The sequence below is a fragment of the Castor canadensis genome, chromosome 1 (genome assembly GCF_047511655.1).
Source record: "Castor canadensis chromosome 1, mCasCan1.hap1v2, whole genome shotgun sequence".
NCBI lineage: Eukaryota > Metazoa > Chordata > Mammalia > Rodentia > Castoridae > Castor > Castor canadensis.
Genome location: NC_133386.1, coordinates 27,435,611 through 27,456,343, shown reverse-complemented (window position 1 = coordinate 27,456,343; position 20,733 = coordinate 27,435,611). Strand labels below are relative to the sequence as shown.

At 41.0% G+C, this 20,733-nt stretch overlaps 1 protein-coding gene across 4 annotated transcripts in view; it reads right to left on the bottom strand.

Moving 5' to 3' along the window:
- Positions 1-20,733, bottom strand: part of Map3k5 (mitogen-activated protein kinase kinase kinase 5) — a 205,106-nt gene that overhangs the window by 33,959 nt on the left and 150,414 nt on the right. For all 4 annotated transcript variants that reach the window (XM_074073740.1, XM_074073720.1, XM_020180404.2 and 1 more), the window contains 6 exons: positions 16,836-16,963; positions 16,284-16,420; positions 14,652-14,757; positions 8,583-8,740; positions 2,570-2,747; positions 1,804-1,824 (listed from right to left, as the gene is read on the bottom strand). In XM_074073740.1, the coding sequence (XP_073929841.1) occupies positions 1,804-1,824; positions 2,570-2,747; positions 8,583-8,740; positions 14,652-14,757; positions 16,284-16,420; positions 16,836-16,963 (728 nt within the window). The remainder of the gene's footprint in view (positions 1-1,803; positions 1,825-2,569; positions 2,748-8,582; positions 8,741-14,651; positions 14,758-16,283; positions 16,421-16,835; positions 16,964-20,733) is intronic.

Sequence of the window (20,733 nt, the reverse complement as noted above, 5' to 3'; positions counted from 1 at the left end):
TGTCTCAGATAAGTGGTGCAGACCAAGGGGAGACAGCCAGAGGTGAGGAAAGGCCCAAAGAATTTGGGAAGCCTAGGGCAGTTCTGACTGAAGAGAACCAGGAGACTCTTAGGAGAGGGCAAGGGACCTTCAGGTTGTAGTCCCCAATTCTCAATAAGCCTCTGAGAATAGGGGCCAGAGAAGGAGGAAGTGATCAACAGTAAGAGAAATAATACCTGCCTATGATGTGCTTGCTGAGATACGTGTCTCTTACGTAGGTGCTCATTTCATCCTTTTAACCCAACTGCACGCATGAGGCAGAAGAGAGTAAGTCATGGTCAAGACCACCTAGTCAACCATGGAACCCAGCTCAGAGCCCAGCACCATCCTCTGACTCTCTAAAGTCACTCCTCCAGTATATATTGCTCTGGTCATTTTGGAATGGTGTCTTGCAAACTATTTTCCTGGGCTGACCTCAAATCTCTTAATCTCAGCCTCCCAAGTAGCTACAACTACAGGCATGAGCCACTGGTGCCCAGCTAAGATTCTATAATATCCTAAGAGGGGTTGGACTGTAAAGCCAGGGGACAGTCCCTACTCCTGTTGAATTACACTGAGCACAGAGGTGAAGGCACATGGGATCCATGACTGACCAGTGTATAGCAGATGTAACCTGCCTTCTCATGCTCACTCTGAGGCCCAGGCTCACTAAGCAAACTGAGGACAGAGCTGCCAGCTCACCAAGTGTCCCCAGCTGAGTTCACCGAAGTGAAAGGCACATGTGACAGGAAACTGTTTCCTGTGAATGGAAACTATGCCATGTGGAAGTGATCAAATACTCATGGCTGGGGCTTCTAGGCAGAGCTCCAAGGCTTTTCCTGGGAATTATTTTATTTCATTCTCAGAACCAAATCTGTGAAGTAGGGATTGTTGCCAGCACAGAGTGACAGCTAAAACAAGTGATCTGCTGCATGTCACATATCTAGAAAGAGCCTTGGAGGGATCAGAACCAACTTTCATGCAACACTAAAAGCAGACTGCCTGGAAGTCTGAATGGCACTGCAGGGTCCACCTTGTAAAGCAGAGACAGTCCCACAGCCGCCATGCTTGTGGGACATGCTTGTGGAGTGGCTGAGAGGAGAATGTAGCCTCTTCTCAGAGGCTACCACCTCCAACACAGAATCACAGAAGGAAATCAGAGAGACTATGCCTGGGAAACCCCAATCAATGGGTCTCTACCATGGCTGAGAGGCCTTAAGTCATCTGAGAAAGACACGAAGCCCTGCCCCTTTGGCTCATAGAACAGAGGCAAAATTAAGTCTCCTGTGCGTCCGTCAACCACTCATCCAATGGAAAAATCCCAAAACATGTTCCTTTTCATTCTTTGAAATGCTACAGTTGATCTTCCTAGAGCAAATCCTCCTGCCTGCTTTTGATCCACAACAGACAACTGGAGAAAATAAAAACCCAACTCCTGACGTGCTGAAGGTGGAATGCGCTACCTTAGAGATGACGGGGGAACATCTGGCACCCGACTTTTTCCACGAGGAAGCCACTGGGTGGCCAACTGGCTCCTAGATAACAAAGTATGGACTTCACTTGAATCTAAGATTTCAAAAACACAGTCACTCTCTTGCTTTTTTGGAACATAACGGAGGCCTCCTTGGAAGAGAAAGGCAAGGATCTCGCAGATGCACATGCTGCTGTACTCAGGACCTCCCATGTGAACAAGGGGCGAGGATGGGGTTGGGGATGATTGGTTTGGAGTGCATCGTGCCACAAGCCCATCCTCAGCTCAGTGGGCAAAAGCAGAAACTTACTCACCATTTGATCCAGTCGAAAGAGCTGTGGGAAAAAAAGTGAACAGCAGTGTAAGCACATGTTGGCTTTGTTGTTAAACAGAAAGTTATAAAAGTGAATGCTTGATGTAGGAGTGATGTCCCCCAAATACTCAATCGTCCCATCCTCACCCAAAAGAGAACCCCAAATGCCAAGAACAAGTAGATGCCTTACTGATTCTTAATTTGTGAAATGAGTTATGGAAATTATTGCAAAGGACAATTTACTTGTATTTTATACTGTTGTGTTAGTTGTAGGTGGCAATCTTTTTTTCTTTTCCTTTTTTTTTGGGGGGTTAATAATTCACAAAGATATTCTCTGAGGGGTAGCAGGCATTTTCTACTGCCGACAATTAAAAGATCATATTATCTAGATGGCTTGGAAGTTTAACAGTGCTGGCACAGCATGGTAGCCCATTCATGGAAATTTTGGGTTTTAGTTCTAACAGGCTACATTTCATCTTTTCACTTTAACTTTAGTATGCACAATGCTAGAATGTTCTAGAGGCTGATGTACTGACTACCTACAATGTGATGGAAGACCATTATGTATGAGGTCCCAGGATTTGTGAAATTTGGCAACATGGCTCCTTCATATTGGAACAAAATGCCTGAGAACATTGTGCTGATGTTTAGTTCAAACTCCCAGTGATATCTGTAAGTAGATTAGTCTACTTCTAGAAAGTTTTTTCATGTTAAAAGCTTAAGATTTAGAAACTGAACATATATTCTTCATGCAACCACATACATACCTGAAAGCTTGGGTTGTGTCTTTTTCTTTTTGCTGGAAACTTTTAAGAACTCGTCAATAAGCAAGTCATTAGCACATGCTCTCTTGTCAGGGTCAGGTTCAAAACATTTCAATATGAATGCCTTGGCCTCTGCAGACATGGACTCTGGGATCTCAGGGTGGACTTTAAACATCCCAACCTAAGTCATAAATAGAACAAGCACAGGGGTCATTACCTGAGTTCCAGGCCCCACGGCTTTCCCCCAGTGCAATGAGCTCCTTCATCCTACAAAACAAGAAAAGTTCAAGGCTTTTCTCCAAGTGAGGGGGGATGTGCTCTCTGTAGGTTAGGAAAAGCTTCCAGAGTGCTTTTGTAACTTTACCAATGGCACAGGAAGAAAAATTAGCTTAACACAGTAGAAGGAATTACAAAGATTAATGCAGTCCTTCAGAACTTAAAACACATTACTACCTTGGCATTCAAAGATATTTTTAGTTAAGATCACTGAGTTGCTCAGAACAGCTGTGTGCTAGGCTCTGGGTTTTCCATTTGTGAATCTCAATCCAATAACACAGTGAAGTAAATGTTATTTCTCTTACACTAACAAGGAACACAAGGCTCAGAGAGATGAGGCTGTGTGGTTATGAAAAGGTGAGTCTGCCCCAGGCTGTCACCTGCTGGCCCGCTGGCCACCAGGCCTCCACCCCACAGGACCCTGGTCGCTGCCCTGCCCACCATCCCGCAGACCTGCCAGGCCACAGCCCTGCCAGACCACCAGGCTACCGCCCGCCTGCCGGCCCACCAGCTGCCGCCCACCACAGCAGGGCTCCAGCACCACCAGATGCTGGCTCCACACCTGCCTAGGAGACGCAGACTAACAGGACTGGATGCTAAAGGAGTAACACAAAACAACTAAGACTGAAATTCTACTGTTCCTGAACCAGGAATTTTTTCTTTCTTTTTTCTTTTTTCTCTTTTCTTTAAGTGTTTGTCTTGTTTGCTGTCTGATTGTCCACCATATCTCCATGTTGATTTCTTTGGCTTTCCATTTTTTTTCTTTTTCTTTTTTCTCCTTCTTTCTTGGTTTTCTGAGTTTTACTATTATAAGTTAGCTAATACTAAATAACACATAGACCAGGGACAGAAATAGTACCAAGTGGAAGGATGGGAAGACGTAAAAAGGATGGAAACCATTCTCCCCCCAAAAATACATTAGTACAGGATTCAGAGGGAAATGAAGAAAATGGATACCCAGATCTAGACTCCAACAAAACAAAGAGAAACTATACCAAGGAACCCAATGAAGCCTATAAGAAGACCCTAAAAGAAGAAATTCTGCAAGTAATCAATGAGAATTTCAGAGATGATACTAGACATGGTCAACCAAATGTACAGGAGGCACTCAAGAAATTCCAAGACAACAAAAATAAAGAATATGAGAAAACACAAAAACAAATAAATGAAATCATAAGAGCCCTAAATAAACACCAAAGAACACAATAAATAGAGAGATAAATGAATTAAGGATGAAAATTGACAACATTAAAGAGGAAGTGACGCGTGGTATGAAAAACCTCAGAAAAAAGAATGAAACAGAAATACAAAACAAAATGGAAGGCCACTCCAGCAGACTAGAACAAGCAGAAGACAGAATCTCTGAACTCAAAGATGAAATGGTAATTAAAGGAAAAACTGAAGAACTACTAGTCAGACAACTCAAGACCTGTGAAAGGAATATGCAAGAACTCACTGACTCCATCAAAAGACCAAACCTGAGAATCATGGGCACTGAAGAAGGAGAAGAGGTACAAACAAAAGGAATTCATAATATATTCAACAAAATAACAACAGAAAATTTCCCAAATATAGAGAAAACTATGCCCATACAGGTACAGGAAGTCTCCAGGACACCAGACAGACTTGACCAAAATAAAACTACTCCATGACATATTATCATGAAAACAACAAGCACAGAGAATAGAGAAAGAATATTGAAAGCTTTAAGAGAGGAGAAAAAACAAATAACAAACAAAAAACCAGAAATGTGGTTGGACTTGGGTCACATAACAAGGGGAGAGCACATACAGGAGGTATGGGGATAGGTAGAAAACCCAAAACATGAAAGCGTTTGATGTCCCCACTCCAGAGGAGCTAATACAGAAACCTTAAAACAACAGAGGTCAACATGAGAAGGGAATCAGGAACTAGTGAAAAGGTCAGTTAGAGATGAATCAATTTGGGTTGTAACACATTTGTACATGGAAGCAATGCTAGGAATCTCTCTGTATAACTATCCTTAACTTGACTAGCAAAAACGCTTTGTCTTTCTTATTAATGCTTATGTCTTCTCTTCAACAAAATTAGAGATAAGGGCAGAACAGGTTCTGCCTGGAAGTGGGGGGGGGTGAGGGGGAGAGGGTGGGGGCAGGGAGGCAGGTGGGAGAAATGACCCAAACAATGCACGCACATGTGAATAAATGAATAAAAAAAAATTAAATTAAAAAAAAAGGTGGGTCTGGGATTTGAACCTTGATTTATTTGGAATAAAGCCTATGCTGTTTCCTATTATATAATTTGTGAGTATTTTCTTCATCTCCAATTACCTACAGTAAGTGATATTTAAAAGTACTTTAAAATGACATGAATAGATTTTCTATCACAATTAGAATTTATGTCTCATTGCTTCTATTCTGAAAAAAAAATTAGGGCCAGGCAGAGCAGCACATGACTATAATCCAAGCTCTTCTGAAGGCAAAGATTGGGAGGATCATGATTGTGATTCAAGGCCAGCCCAGGCAAAGCGTGAGATTCCCATCTCAATCAATCAACTGGGCATGGTGGTATGTGCCTGTAATCCCAGCTATTCTTGAGGTCATAGGTAGGACGATTATGGTTTGTGACTGGCCCCAGGCAAAAATGCAAGAGGAAAGCCTACTTCAAAATAACAATAGCAACAAAGGGCTGGGGCATGGCTCAAGTGGTATAGCACCTGCTTACCAAGGGAGAGGCCCTTGATTCAAACACCAGTACCACCAAAACACTAAAGAAAAATTTTTACTGATTTTTTTTCTAAGGAAACCTTTTTTGTTATTGCATAGCTTATATAAATGTATTCTTATATACATAATAACATATCGTAACAATTATGTAGCCTTGTTATATAGGTCAGACACTATTCTAAGTGCTTTGCATGTATTACCTCAACTACTCTACAACAAACTCCTTTAGGTACTATTTTATCCCCATCCTGCAGATGGGGAAACTGAGGTAGAAGGAGGTTCAGCGATTTGCCCAGTGTTGAGTATCTTGACCATGTTGGAGCTTGCATTCAAAAGTGTTCCAGTTCAGCCTGGAAGAGGGGGTGGAAGTGGCCCAAACAATGTATACACATGTGAGTAAATGTAAAAACAATAAATAAAAAAAAGAACTGCTCATATCACCTCTTATTTCCCTTTTGGGTTCAGTTATATTCCTCTTTTTTTTTTAGTGGTGCTGGGGATAAAATCCAAGGCCTCATGAATGCAAGACAACATTCCTCATTTCTATCTCAGTAGTGTCCTGTCCTATCAGATTTTGTTCAAACTTAAACTTGCTTTGTTCAGATGTGCAAGCTGTGTAGCATGTGGTCCTTGTGAGAAGTCATAAGCAGGTGGGTTAGGGCTGGAACATGGCTGGTGGCAGGGAGAGGACAACAGTGACCCTCAGAAATCCTCTGCCTCACAGAAGAGCAGTGAGTGAGCTTGGCCTCCTGGGAAACAGGCATCATGCCAAACTTCCTGCTGGCTTGGCAACTGGCAAATCAGTATCCCAGTCAGGTCACTGCCTCACCCAGTGCTCAGGTCCCCATACTGGCATGAGGGCTCTCTCAGGCCTGTGGGGAGCACAGTAGGAGAAGCACAGCTGTACTCAATATTCTGTAGGCTGAGTTCTGCACAGCCCCAGCCACAGAATAAGGCAAGAGTAAGATGCGGAGCAGCTGCTTTTCCTAAAATGTTTATGTCAAATAATCTGGAGGCTGAGATTTGGCACAGCCCCAGCGGCAGAAGAGAGCTAGAAGGTGAGATGCAGCTCAGCTGCTTTTCCTAAGTTGTTTTAATGCAGGTTTCTCCTGCTACAATGTCACACCCCTCCCCAGGAACCATTGCTCCACCTCCTTATTTACTACTGGCTATAAAAGACTTGCTAAAGGAGGACATGGAGGCTTTTTGGATGGGAGTCTTTTCGATGAAGGGAGGATTGCTGAAGGGAAATGAATTACTGAAGGAGAATTGCCAAAGGGGAATTGCCAAAGGGGAACTTCCCAAAGGAAACTGCTAAAGAGGGGTTGATAGAATTGGTTGGCAGCTTGCTAGGGAATGGCCACTGTTGATTGTCTGCAAGTCTGAGGGCTGAAACTTTAAGAAAGCTGAAGAGAGAACACAGGACAGTGCAAGTCTGATGGGACAGTGCAAGTCCGCACTGAGAACTTTATACATAGGCTTTAGAAAAGCTAAGCTAAAGAAAATCTAGAAAGAACATGGGACAGTGCAAGTCTGAGCATTGAGACTTTAAGAAAGCTAAAGAGAGAACATGGGACAGTGCAAGTCTGAAGGCAAAGGCTTTAAGAGAGATTATGCTGAAGAAAAGCTAAGAGAAAACATGGGACAGAGCAAGTCTAAGGAAAGAGACTTTAAAGAATAGTAAAGAAGACTTTTAGAAGCAAGGTTTTAATGACTTGTAAAGGAGTAAGGCCTTAAAGAAAAGATAGAGAAAAGAAGCAGAGTAAAGAGAAGAGAAGTAAAAAGCAATGAGGGTTGTGCGTCTCCACCCAAGCATCCAACACACCTGGCCCCAACTTTCTGCATGTCTGTCTGTTTATCCTGTGTCCTTTCTGCATCTTCCGTCACCCTTGGTTAGCCCCAGTTAGGTTCAGTAATAACCAGGAGTGAGAAGAAGCTCGCTTCACAGGCCTGCTCACTTATCAGAGCCTCCGAGTTGGGAGGGAGACTGATTCCCACTCCCCAAAGAGCTGCTTATGGGCAAGTTAATAAACTAGAAGAACAGACAAGAGAACAAGGTGGACTTCCTTAAAATGGCAATTATGAAGCAGGTGACAGTGGCTCATGCCTATTAGCTTAGCTACTTGGGAGGAGCATGGCTCAAAGCCAACCCTAGCAAACAGTTCATGAGACCCCCATATCAACCACTTGCTGGGCATGGTGATGCCTGCTATGTAGGAGTCTGAGATAAAGAAGATTGAGGTTCCAGGCCACCAGGGGAAAGGAAGAAGTTCACAAGACCCTATCTCAAAGGAAAAAAGGTGGGTGTGATGGCATGTGCCTGCCATTCCAACAATGGTAGGAAGTGTGAAACACTTCCTGTCCAGAAAGTGACCCCTGTCTCCAAAATAACCAGAGCAAAAAGGACCAGTGGTGTGGCTGATGCTATAAAGTGCTTACCTAATGAGCGTGAAACCCTGAGTTCAAACCCTAATACTGCTAAAAACAAACAAACAAAAAAAAGTAATTATGCTCTTTTTAAAAAGGGAGTCCTCAAACTTTTATGGTAGAGAAATAAAGGAAAATATTGATCTGAGACCTGGTAATGTGACTTAAGTGGTACAGCACCTGCTAACAAGTGCAAGGCCCTGAATTCAAACCGCAGTACTACCAAAGCAATTTTTAAGAGAAACAAGAAAATATCAATTTGATCGAATTCTGAAATGGATTAAAAATCTTCTTGTGTCTCCCTGCATAGAAAATAGTCAGCGTTTAAGTCATCTTTCCTGCCGTGGTGTGTTGTTTATACCGTGCTGCTAAAAAGTGGTCCAAGGAGGTTAACTGAGTCTTACTAAGAAAACCAGGGCAGAGAGAGATGCACCCTGTGAGGCACAGGTGTGAGTCTGGGGAGAATGAATCTCCTTGAACTTGAATGTGCTCTCAGTTCGTGCTTACTTAGGCTTCGGTCCTTAAAAATATGTCACATATACACATAGAATATCCAGGGGCTACGGCAATCCTTATCCCCTTGCTTTTAAGGTAACATGAAATGTGACCTTGAACATGGCTGCTTGCGGCTCTCCGAGTTCATAAAACGGTGGTTTTCCTGTGGCCATTTCGATGATCGTGCACCCCAAAGACCAAATGTCAGCTGCCTTCCCATAACCTCGTGGTCCTTTATCAATTATTTCTGGTGCCATATACTGGAGCGTACCTGGAAAGAATTCAAACACATCTCCACTTGAAAAGGGGAAACAGATGCGTTTCTATTGACAATTTCAACTTGTCTACATGAATAAGATGACTTTAAAAACATGATTCGGGTACTAACACATCATCTTCTTTGAGGTCCAGTTTTCTCTATTGGGAATAAAAGTGAAAATGGCAGTTTTTACAATGGGTTTTTAACCACTGACACAAATGTCACCAATTTCATCTAGTTATGAAGATGTATGTCCTCACTCCCTAAACAGTGGGTCACTCCCCTAGGGTCCCTAAATAGTGGGACACTCCCCAAGGGACTCTAAGGGATTTCTTACCATTGAGTTTTTAACAACAACAGAGAATACCTCGGCACATTATTTTCTGCATTCAGTTCTTCAAATGTATGAAGACTGCTATTCTGTGTACTTCTAACCTTCTTCAGGACAAGTCTAGTTCACTCATTTCCTGAGATTCACACTCCTCAATTCCCGAACTGAGTGCTTAGCTCCTCTGTTCTCGTTCTGGAGGACGTTGTGGTAAAAGTGAAATAATCCAGACACAAAGACAAGTCTTGCACGGTGTCATGGATACGTGGCATCTAAAAAGGCGGATCTCATAAACATTGAGAACAGCATAGTGGTGACCCGAAGCTGGGGCGGTGGGAGGGGGAGGCTGGTCAGTGGCTACTAAGTTAGAGCTTAATAGGAGAAACAAATTCTGGTGTTCCACTCTACAGCAAGGTGACAACTCCCAATGCTAATGTGCTGTATGTTTCAAAAACACTAGAAGAGGTGATTTTGAATAATGTCACCACAGAGAAGTGACAAATGTTTGAGGAGATAGATATGCTTACCCTGATTTGAACTTTATACAATGTATACATGCACTGAAACATCATATGATACCCCATTAATTGTTCGTTTTTGTGTCAATTTTTTTAAAAAAAGAGAAATCAGTTTTTTTTCTGGTACTGGAGATTGAACTCAGGATCTCAAGTTTGCGTCCTACTGTTCGAGCTGTGCCCCTAGTCCTTTTGCTTTTAGTTTGTTTTTCAGATAGGGTCTTGTGCTAACTTTGCCTTGACCAGCCTCAAACTATGATCCTCCTACCTCTATCTCCTAAGTACCTGGGATTACAGGTGTGCACCACCACACCTGGCTTCTTATTTCTTAAGTATGACAGCATGATGATTCTAAAAGCTGTGGTGAAAAATAATGTAAATAACATCTAGTGTACTCTATTCTGTAAATCAACCTGTACTACTACTGCTGTGTGTCTGAGGTACACAGAACAAGAGATTTAACAGATCAAAGACAGGTCATGAGCTATTAACAGAGATTTGTCAGACAAGAGTGAATAAGAATAAAAGGAAAGAATCTGGGCACCAGTGGCTCACACCTGCAATCCTAGCTACTCAGTAGGCAGAGATCAGGAGGATTGTAGTTGGAGACCAGCCTGGACAAATAGTTCATGAGACCCTATCTCAAAAATACTCAACACAAAAAAAGAACTGGTGGAGTAACTTGAGTGGTATGGTGCCTGGTTAGCCAGTGTGAAGTGCTGAGTTCAAAACCCCAGTACTACCAAAAGTAAATAAATACATAAATGAAAGAGAGGAGACTTAAAAGGCTGCATGAAACCAGAGTTGAAGGGTGTGGCATGATGGGGAGAGCATTAATTGAGGGCCCATGAGCCTTGGTTCTGGTTCTGGCCTGCTACAACAACTCGTGGCAACGACCTCATTGGTCAGCTCAAATAACTGGCTGCCTTTGAACTCTTCATACCCTGCACGGGGGTTTCCCAAAGTCTAGGATACGTCAGAAGCACGACTAAGCTAAATGTTACTACCACATTCCCTGCTTCTGACATACAAATAATATAATCAAACAGGAACCCATCCAACATTCCATGTTGAATTACTTCTAGTTCTGAGGTGTCTGCCAAAAGAGCTACTTCAGTATCTTCTGACTCATAACCAAAGCGACATTCTGATATATATAGATGACACCTTTTATGAGCCTCTCATATGATTTATAGGTGAAAACTGCAATATAAAATTCCTCCAAACAGTTCCTATGAAACCCACCATCATAGGTCAGAAAGTATGTTATTTTTTCAATTGTCATCTCATGAGGTTGAGCCTCCGGACTTTGTCATCACATGGGAGTAGCTCATGTTCGTGATCACATACAGATTCAGGTGACTGCTTTCAGCTTAAAGTGGCAAAAATACTGCAGGAAAGCCTTTCCCAACAAGGACAAGGAAACCACGCCCCTTAAAGACTCAACCACAATCAGAGCAAATTTGTCATCTCTTCCTGTTCATAGCTTTCCCTCAGGTGATAACTTTTCATGATTTAAATAAAATCAAGCTTTTAGAAAATATTTGTTAAAGCCCACCACTCCCTTTTGTTCTCTCTGGGTCTAGAGCAGAATTACGGAGAAAATTTAAGTTGCACTCTGTGTTCAAACTCCAGTATCACCCCCCCAAAAAAAGTTGCACTAATATCTAAGTAGGAATTACAATTTATCAAAAATAAGGTGAATTTTAAAAACTGATTAATTCAAGTAATTTCAACAATAAATCATGCAATATTTTATTTATCAGATAGTATTTCAAAGTGCTTTATCTGCCAACTGTATGCTGGTTGATCTCCCACTTAGCATGTGCCAGAAAAGCAGGGTTAGTCACATGGTCATATCTGTTCCTCTCTTTCCTCCACAAACAACACATTTCATTTGTTTATTTGTTTTTGCGGTGCTGGGGATTGAACCCAGGGCCTCATGCAAACTAGACAAGTGCACTACTACTGAGCTATACTCCTAGCCCTCATATTTTAAAGAGATTTGTAGAAGTGGAAAATGTAGATGCAAGCCAATCTGAACATGAGCTTAAGGAAAACGAGTGAGAACAAGATCTCTAATACCTGTTCCTCACATACCTGCATTCTGAATTTATATTTAAATAACTGTCAAATAAGCAGGGCATGGTGGTAATCCCAGTGCTTGGGAGGCTGAGATAGAGTTCCAGGCCAACCTGGACTACATGTCAAGACCCTGACTCAAAAAAAAAAAACAACAAACCCTGCTAAATAAAGGTTTTAGAATTTCTTTGCCGCTGAAACTACTTAGGGTAGTGATACAGCTTAGTATCTTTTACTCATTAATTTATTCATTAGAGCTATACTGAGTACTCTTCTAGAATCTATCAGTGAAGTAATAGAAATCCAGAGCTATGTTGTTTATAGTTTTGCAGTGGAAGATAGATAATAAACTATTGTTATAATAAATAAATTATACAATATGGTAGAAAGTGACATGCTATTACAAAAAAAAGTAGAAGGCAAGTGATAGAGCACCTGTCTAGCAAGTACAGGACCAAGTTCAACTCCCAGTGCCTCCAAAAACAAAAACAAAACAAAACAAAAGAAAGAATGGCAAAGGGGATCAGAAGCTCACAGAAGGTCTTATTGAGGAGGTGACGCCATGCTGGTAGCTGTGAGAAGAATGTTACTGGCAGACACAGAGCCTGTAGAGCATGTGCAAAGGCCTTGCAGCGAAGCACTGCCATCAGAAGATGCAGGAAGGTCCATGCTTCTGGTATAAAGTGAGCAAAAGGGAAGAGTAGGAAGGGAGGTCTGAAAGGTAATGGGCTCTGAGTCAGGTCAGAGCCTTGTCCACCATCACTGGACACCTCAGCATTTGTTTACTCTGAAAGAAATAGAAAGCCACTGAGGGCTGAGTGCCAGGGCTTGACTGATGTTTTTAAAGCCTCACTTGGCTGCTGTGTTGAGATCCAACAGTAGAGGGCAGAAGTGGAAGGAGGAGAACAGGCAGGAGGCAGCAGAAGCACCACAGGTGAGAGGAGGGCAGCAACAGGAGTGGTGGAGAGAGCACTGGCCTGATTTTGAACCTGTTTTGAAGGAGGAGCCAGTAGGCTTCCTGATGATTGGGTTGGAGCGTGAGAAAGGATCCAGTGACAACTCTAAGTCTGGGGTGGCCCTCAAGTGAGACAGGGAGGAGTGTGGGTGGAACAGGTTTGGGGAGAAGGCCATTATTCTCTTTGGCATGTTAAGTCTAGTTTAAACCTCAGCTCTGTTACTAACTAGCTTTGTGACCTTGGGCAAATTATTTAAACTCTTTGAACTATAATTTTCTCACCATAAACTGAGATAATGAGACCTAATGTTAGGGTTGTTGTATGACTTTCACAGAGCCAGGTATACGGTAAGTACTCCATACGTGTACTGCTACCTTTTCCTCACCAAAATCACCAAGAAGTGAAAGACAGCAGGGTGTTTCAACTAAGTTCACTAAAGGTGCAGAAGCACCTTGACTCCCTGGGCACGAGACAGCGCTGAGAGGTCTAGGGTGTAGAGGAGATCTGGGTGCACACACGATGGCCCTCAGAAATGTGGCCGGCAGAGATCTTAGCACCCTTGTTACACACGTCATCCTCACATGTGACCTGTGGGAGAGGCAGAAGCACAGGACCCTGTGAAGACTGCTTTCCTACAACTCCTTCAGGGGTTAAAAAAAAGTTTTCAAGTTTAGCAAAACATATGAAATTAACATCCTGCCTCCCCAAAAAGCATGTGAAAGCAGGGTTTTTCTTCTCAGAAGTTACTAATTTTTGACATCATTTAGATGTTACTTGCCAAGTTGAGAGAGTATGAGGGAAGAAATGCCGAGACACTGAACAACCAGCAGGCTGGAATTGATTTTACTATAAAAACACATTCTAAATATATGGAATTCTGTGCCTGAAATATCCATTGCTTTGAGGGTGGGACCTTGGCCAGAGATATTGTATTGCTAACTGAACATTCTGAGGTGAAAACAGACTCTCTCTTTCCTCCTTTCTGCTTCCCAGGCTACCAGGGCAATACTGGAGAGGAAGATAGACTGGAGCCCAGAGGAGGACACAAATACCAAAAGGTAAATTGAGAGCCTGAGCTCTATCATGTACCACCTGCTCTGACCTTTGGGCTGATGTCCATCTCTCTCAATTTCCTCATGTGCAAAAAGGAGGCACTTCCACCTACTGCACAGGATTCAAAAATGGGGACAGCTGGCCATTTAGCAGTCCATTAAATCAAAGATTAGTCACTGACTTTTGTTGTTGTTGTTGCTAAATTTCTCTAATAACAGTAACAATAATGATAATAAGAACTACTTGGTACCTCATGAGATCAGCACAGTGAAATGGTTTGAGCTGAGAGCAGTTTAGCAGCCAAGATGCCCTCCCCTCCCCCCTCCTACCCACACTGTTGAACAGTCTGCCATTCCTCCCTTGAACTCAGTTTCCTCTTGGCTACCTTCACTTTTTTGGGAATTGCTTTCTCTCCACCCTCCCAGGACTTTGGACCAGAGGCAGCTCAGTCACTGTATTGCCTAATTTCTCAGGAAAGCTCTCTCTCCACCCCTCCTCTGAGTAGATGAGTCACTTCCTCTTCCTGAATTAAGATCCTACAGTTATTTATATTACCAAGTAGGGGAATCGATTCCAGGGAGAAAACAGTAGGAAAGAGGGAATTCAGAGCCCAGATGGGAAGTGATTTGGGTATGAGTAAGAATCAGAGAGGTTGGGCCAGGGTAAGGTTTTTAAAAAGTAATCTTGCCAGTGTTACAGTGGCTGTAGCCTAACCAGGAGAGATGAAGGGACAGGAAATGAAAAACAAATAACAAATTGAGAATTAAAAATAACCTTCACTGACTGGCCTTAAGCAGGAGATGAGCAAATAAAATAAACAGAAGACAAGAGAGGCAGATTGAATTATATATAACAAGTCTCAGGGAGCATCAAATGCACCAACATTTAATGTGTGTGAGAACATGGACTCAGTCTATCTCTCACCTATGCTCAAACTCAGCAATTATGTCTCTAATATACAAGCTCTATATCGTTATTACAAAACATACCAGTAAAAGTTTCAGTACATGGATTTATGCCAGCAAGTCTCTTTGATGTCCCAAAGTCAGAGATCTTGAGAACGCCACTGTATGTATTAATCAGTACATTGTCACCCTAGGGAAAAAGGACTTCAATCAAATATGTTATCTTTCTGCACACACTGTTTGTTGTTGACTGGTTAAGTCTAACTAAAAAAGGAGCCCCAAGAACAAATAAGAATACTTACTCTGTGCTCTTTATTAATAATTTATCTCAATACAGACTTCTTCATACCACTTTTGGTTTATATAGTATCAGGTGTTCACAATCTGCTACTCAAATTGCAAGAATAAACATGGCCACAGGCAAGTTCACTGAAGTTTACATGTAGCACAGGCTAGCTGTGTATGCTACACACACACACACACGTAAATTATATATATAAATTACATTATATTATATATATAAATATGTATTATGACTTGTATAACTTCCCCGTCACTTTACTTTCTTTTTATGTTGTTTTCTTTCTTCCCTTGGAATTTTTAGCCTCATCCTGGATAAATAGCAGTTGAGCTGATTTCAGGGTAGTACTGTTAGCTGTTATGCAATGAAGGTACCTTTAGGGATAAACTCCTACAATTACAGAGGAGAAAGCTGCTGTCACTTTAAAAGACTATTACCCATCTTCAAATTTGTTCTTTCTTTTTGTTTCAGTTAAAACTCTTTGAAGAAACTTGTGAGGAACCAGCCAATGTCACCCAGCAACTCTGACTCACTCTTTTATGTCACCCATAGTAAACTTTTCTCAGGATAACACTAAGTTCCCTGTCCAGCAGTGTTCCTATCTATCTAGCCTCTTTTCTTTTTGAATGTGTAATCTATGACCTTGAACTGAGCATGCTCAGAAATGCACACCTTAAATGGAGCATGTTGGGGAATGTGCCTGCCCCTCGCCGACAAGTACTCTTCAGTAGGAATGTGTATGGGCTCCCAATACAATCCTTTGTTCAGGGACCGTACTCCTTTGTAAATAATCCCAGTGCTCTCCTTACATGGTGCCAGTGATAAAGTGTTCTCCATCTCTCACCTCCTGGCTGTGCTTTTTGGCTTTGTACTCACCAACATCGTGTTTGGTTACAAAATTAACATATCTTCCATAGTCTAGTCTTTGCCAAAACTTGGTTAGTTTTGAATTTTCTTTTAAAAGAGAATGTAATACTTTTATTTTAGAGGAGCTACAAATGATAACCTTAGTTTATGCATAAGTGAATGATAGTTGTGAGAAAGGAGGGTTTTCTTTATTTTTTCTTCTAACCATTCATATTTATAAAGAGTGGTTATGGGCAAGGATACAGAGATTAGCCAGCTTGTCCTTGCTTGGGAACAGGGCACATGGCTTGCTGGACTTCACATGGCTGTTCACAAAGTATCCATGGAGGGAGCATATCTACTGGCCGAAGGTGGTGAGAGAGGGTATACCTTGCTTAGCAGAGATGAGACATGGACATAAATAGCTGGTTCAGAGTAGCATGACATATTTCTACTGTTTATTTATTCATCATTCTAAATTAGTAGTCAGAACACAAAGATATGACTTCTGCAAACAAAAAAAGTTACCCAGGAAGGAACTCATGAAGATGAATCATGGTGCATCCTACCTTTATATCCCGGTGAACTATTTGATTGTCATGGAGGTATTTTAATCCTTCCAGTATTTGCTTTGTATAAAAGCCAATTGTTTGCTCATTGTCTTTTAATGGGCCCCATTTGGACCGAAGGAGAGCAGAAAGACTTCCTGTAAGAGAAAGTGTAAATAAAATCTCATCAAAATGAGCTCTTTAAAGGATATTAAAAATGCAACAGTGATTTAAGCCAACATTCATTTGTTCTTCACAGTGGCTCAGGACCTATACTGGTTACTTGGGATCAAATATGCGTATGAAAACATCTCTACTCTAAAGATGGTCATTTTCAATACGTCTAGGGAAAAGGCTAATCAATTGCTAACCTTAATCCAAGTCATGATGATTGATACTAAAATGGTTCTGATATTTATTTATTATCTCCTAACAGACATCAAGGTAAGGTCCCAGGTTTAATTTTTCTTTCAAATGGACAAATTAAGACCCGTACTCTTGTAAGTCTCAATTTTATTTCTCCTTCTTGGCTTAGAAATTTATGCTCTTGAAGGAAAGAAAAGCAGCTCTTACCTCCTGGGACCTGCTCCATGAAGATTTTAATGAAGCCATTGTCACTTAGAGAGCCCAGATATTGGACAATGTTTTTGTGCTTGAGATGCTTATGCAAGGCTATCTCTTCATGCAGGGGCTGGGAGTATCTGAAAGACATGTGAATGTCAATACGCTAATCATGCAGCCAGACTTCAGTATATAAATTTAAGCAATCCAAATTGAGAATGTCAGCTAGACATGTGCCCATAAATAAAATCAAATGACCACCCAAGGCCTCTATTTCTCAAGAGGCACATTCTGTGAGGTTGCAGTTGGAGTAGGATAAGGGGAAAGATGCAGGCACTGTTCTAAGCTCCTTGTGCACGTTAACTTATTTCTTACAAGTAAGGAAGAAGGTACTATTAGGATGTCCATTTTATAGATGTGGAGATTAATTCACAGAGATGACTAACTTGCCCAAGGTAACAAAACTAGTGACAGTCTTAAAATGATTAGAAATCATCTCCACAGCTTCTGTCCATACTAAGATGGCATCCTGTTCCACTGGCCTCACAACATGACTTTTCTATCCCAGAAGCTTTTGTCCAGGAAAGCCCAGAAGTTCCCAATGACTTTAATGTTCATTCTAGAACTTTCTGAAAGGCCCATCCACTCCTCCATGAAAAACAAAGGCATTTACATTCCAAGTCTCTCTCAGTCCACTGATTCAAAATCTTCACCTTACTTTGTCCACCAAGTCTATTATCTCATGATTTTTACCTAATTCTATACAATTTCTGTATCAAAATCATGTGCTTGGTGTATTTGCTGTATCTGATTATAGAAGTATTTAAGCTTCTGAAACAAATAACACTTTAGTTGATAACAGGAAGTACTGTAAAGCTTACAGAATCTTAATAATCCCCAAATCATTGTAGCTCTTTTGTAATTATTGTATAGTTTGGCAAAGAACAAAACTTCAACAAATTGAGTTTTAAAGATTCAATTGGTGATTCCTGAATTAGACAGCCTTGGGTCCAAATAGCCAGGAGCTTTGCTAGGCATGACAATAATAACCACTTATTGCAAGGGAGGCTGAGCAGGAGGAAGGAAACAGCATGGCGCAAAAGCAATTTGTGAGCATCAGGTTACTATCCTTGTGTGAGTGAAAGCAGAGGGGACTTCCTTATCATGCTGGCGCAAGTGACTGGGCTCCTTTTGATTGGTGGCTATACATCTGAAAATCTGGAAATTTGCCTAACATCTCTCTCTTGAATTGAGGGAAGTTTAAATCTTACAAATAAATAGCTTAGCTTTTGATTTGGTGACATGAAACTGAAGCATGAGTGACTACATTTTGAAATGACCCACTATGACCTAGTTCAGGAGCTTAGTCTAATCAATGGTAAGGTGACAGTGATAAACAGACTCAATGCTATTCCCTAATATGTGTGTGTGTTACAATGTTATATATGTGTGTACATATATACTGATGTACTCATATACCATATGTACACATATGAGTACATGTATATACATACACACTTGCATACCAGGGGATGCAGAGAGAAAGGCACTAAGTACTAAGACATATTAAGTGCAAGCCTGCTGCCTCATATTGGCTTCAGTCATACCTGTAGGGAATGTTCAGATCTTTCAATGACAAGTCCAAATAAGCACAGTGGATCTTTTTTGGGTACTGATAACTAACACTGGAATTGGTTAGTAATAAAACCATTTTCATAAAGCTTTGCAGAGTAAGTGCTAAAGCCAAAGCAACTAACAATTTACTAAAATCTGAATCATTTAATTCAAGTACACTTTATAATCCGTATATGATTACTGAGAAAGAACGCAACATAATGACAACAAAATCTTGTGTATCAATATATTACTCATTTTTTTTTAGTTTACAATTGCTCTAGGACCTGAAAAGGGCAGATATTAAAGTTATCACTTTAGCAGTGTATCAGTTAAAGACAGAAACAACATTTAGATAATTGTTCGAGCGAGGGAACACAAGAAATACCCATATACAGTGTCACCAATACGATGCTTAGGTAATAACCCTTTGCTCTGAAGCCATTTACCAGTTACTTCTTTCATGAGGTGAAAACCACTTGGATACTGGTTCATGATTACTCTTATATGAGTTAGTGGCAAAAACTGGGCCTGTTCTACAGATTGAGGAGATTAAGATCATCTGAAAGAAGACACCAGCTCAGTTTATTATGAATCAAAGGGTGCCTACCTTCTGATTCTCTACGGAAAATCAAACCTTCAATGCTTACAGTTAAGATCCTACAGAAGCAAATGTCCCCATGCTTTTATTTAAACCAAGAACAGATAAAAAGTTACAATACTAGTCAGAGTCCAATGAGCTAAGGATTCATACTGTTTTCACGTTGAAAAATATTACAAACACCAGCAAATTTCCCAAGGTATAAGTGCCAAGCACTATATAATGATGAAGTGCTAATTTGTTCAGGTGAATAAACTATGATTGTCTATGGGAATTACAAGAAAACTATATTTTTTCTCCATCAGTTATAACAATGGAAGGAAGAAATGGTATAGACAATCAGATCCATCCATCCATCCATCCATCCATCTCTCTAGCTTTGTTAAAAAACTATTGATCCATAAATCTCTAGACTGCCCCCTCTGAATCAAACCTCCACTGATAACCACCTAGATGAATGATTTCCAACCTTCCTTTTTTTTTTTTAAGTTTAAGACGGGGACTCGCTATATAGCCCAGGCTGGCCTCAAACTGGAAATCCTCCTGCTTCTGCCTCCCAAGTGCTGGAATTACAGGTGTGCACCACCATACCTGGGTGGCTTTCAACCTCTCCTGTATGGCTTCTGAAGAATGCCAACCTGAGAGTGACACCTATCTAGGGGCAGATTATGGGAGCATACTTAAATCCAGCATAACTTTCTTACAAACACTCTGACTCACTAGCAAAGTCTTTTTAGAATGTGAAGGAAATGCAGAAGGAATCTGGTATCTTTGTCAGGTGCTCGCAATCAAACTCAGAGCCTTGTGCAGGATAAGTACATGCTTACCACTGAGCTGCACCCCAAGTCAGCAACATAAACTGCTGCTGCTGCTATGACCCTTCTTTGCATATGGCATTCAGTATCCCACAGCATACATTTTTCACATCCATCATACCATTTAGCAATTATGCTCTGTAGCTCCTATCTTTCCAAATGGAACATCCAGATGTCTCCAGGGCACATAGATAGAAATACCTGTTTATTTCATCTTCACAATAACAATGCTATGAAATTGATGTAATCCCTTTACATAGTTAACAAAAAGATACCCTGAACCATCTGTTCCAGGTAAGCACTTGTCATGCAGGTGACAAGCACATACAACCCACATATATCGACTACACCATTACAGAACAGGAGCCAAGGGCATTTTGTTGGTCCTGATGTGCTTTGTGTGTACGCTGGCATTTGAATAACCTTAATCTACATGGGGATTTAAAAACTGCATCTTAAAATCCACCCAGAGATGAAGAGGAGGGATGTGACTAAAGAGTAATTCAGCAATCTAATAGTGATGATCCATTAAAATTTCATATCATTTCAGAGTCTATGAGTCTATAGACTCTGAACATGTAGTATATTTAACAAAAGTTTTAATTGACAACTTTATACATATCACTCCAAGTATTCAATGAATAATTTCTACCATTTTTAAGAATTCATAAGCAAGTCAAATGGGTTAACACAGAAGAAAATGTGGAATAATACCATAAAAATATAAAATTGAAACTACATGTGGCAGATAGCAACAGCTTCTTGCCAAACTCATATCTATTCTTTCCTCTTCCTACGATTTTGTATGGAGAAACAGATGGCCAACTAAAAAGCTATAGAGTCATAACCTCCTTGGTAGGGATAGGTGGTCACCCAACCC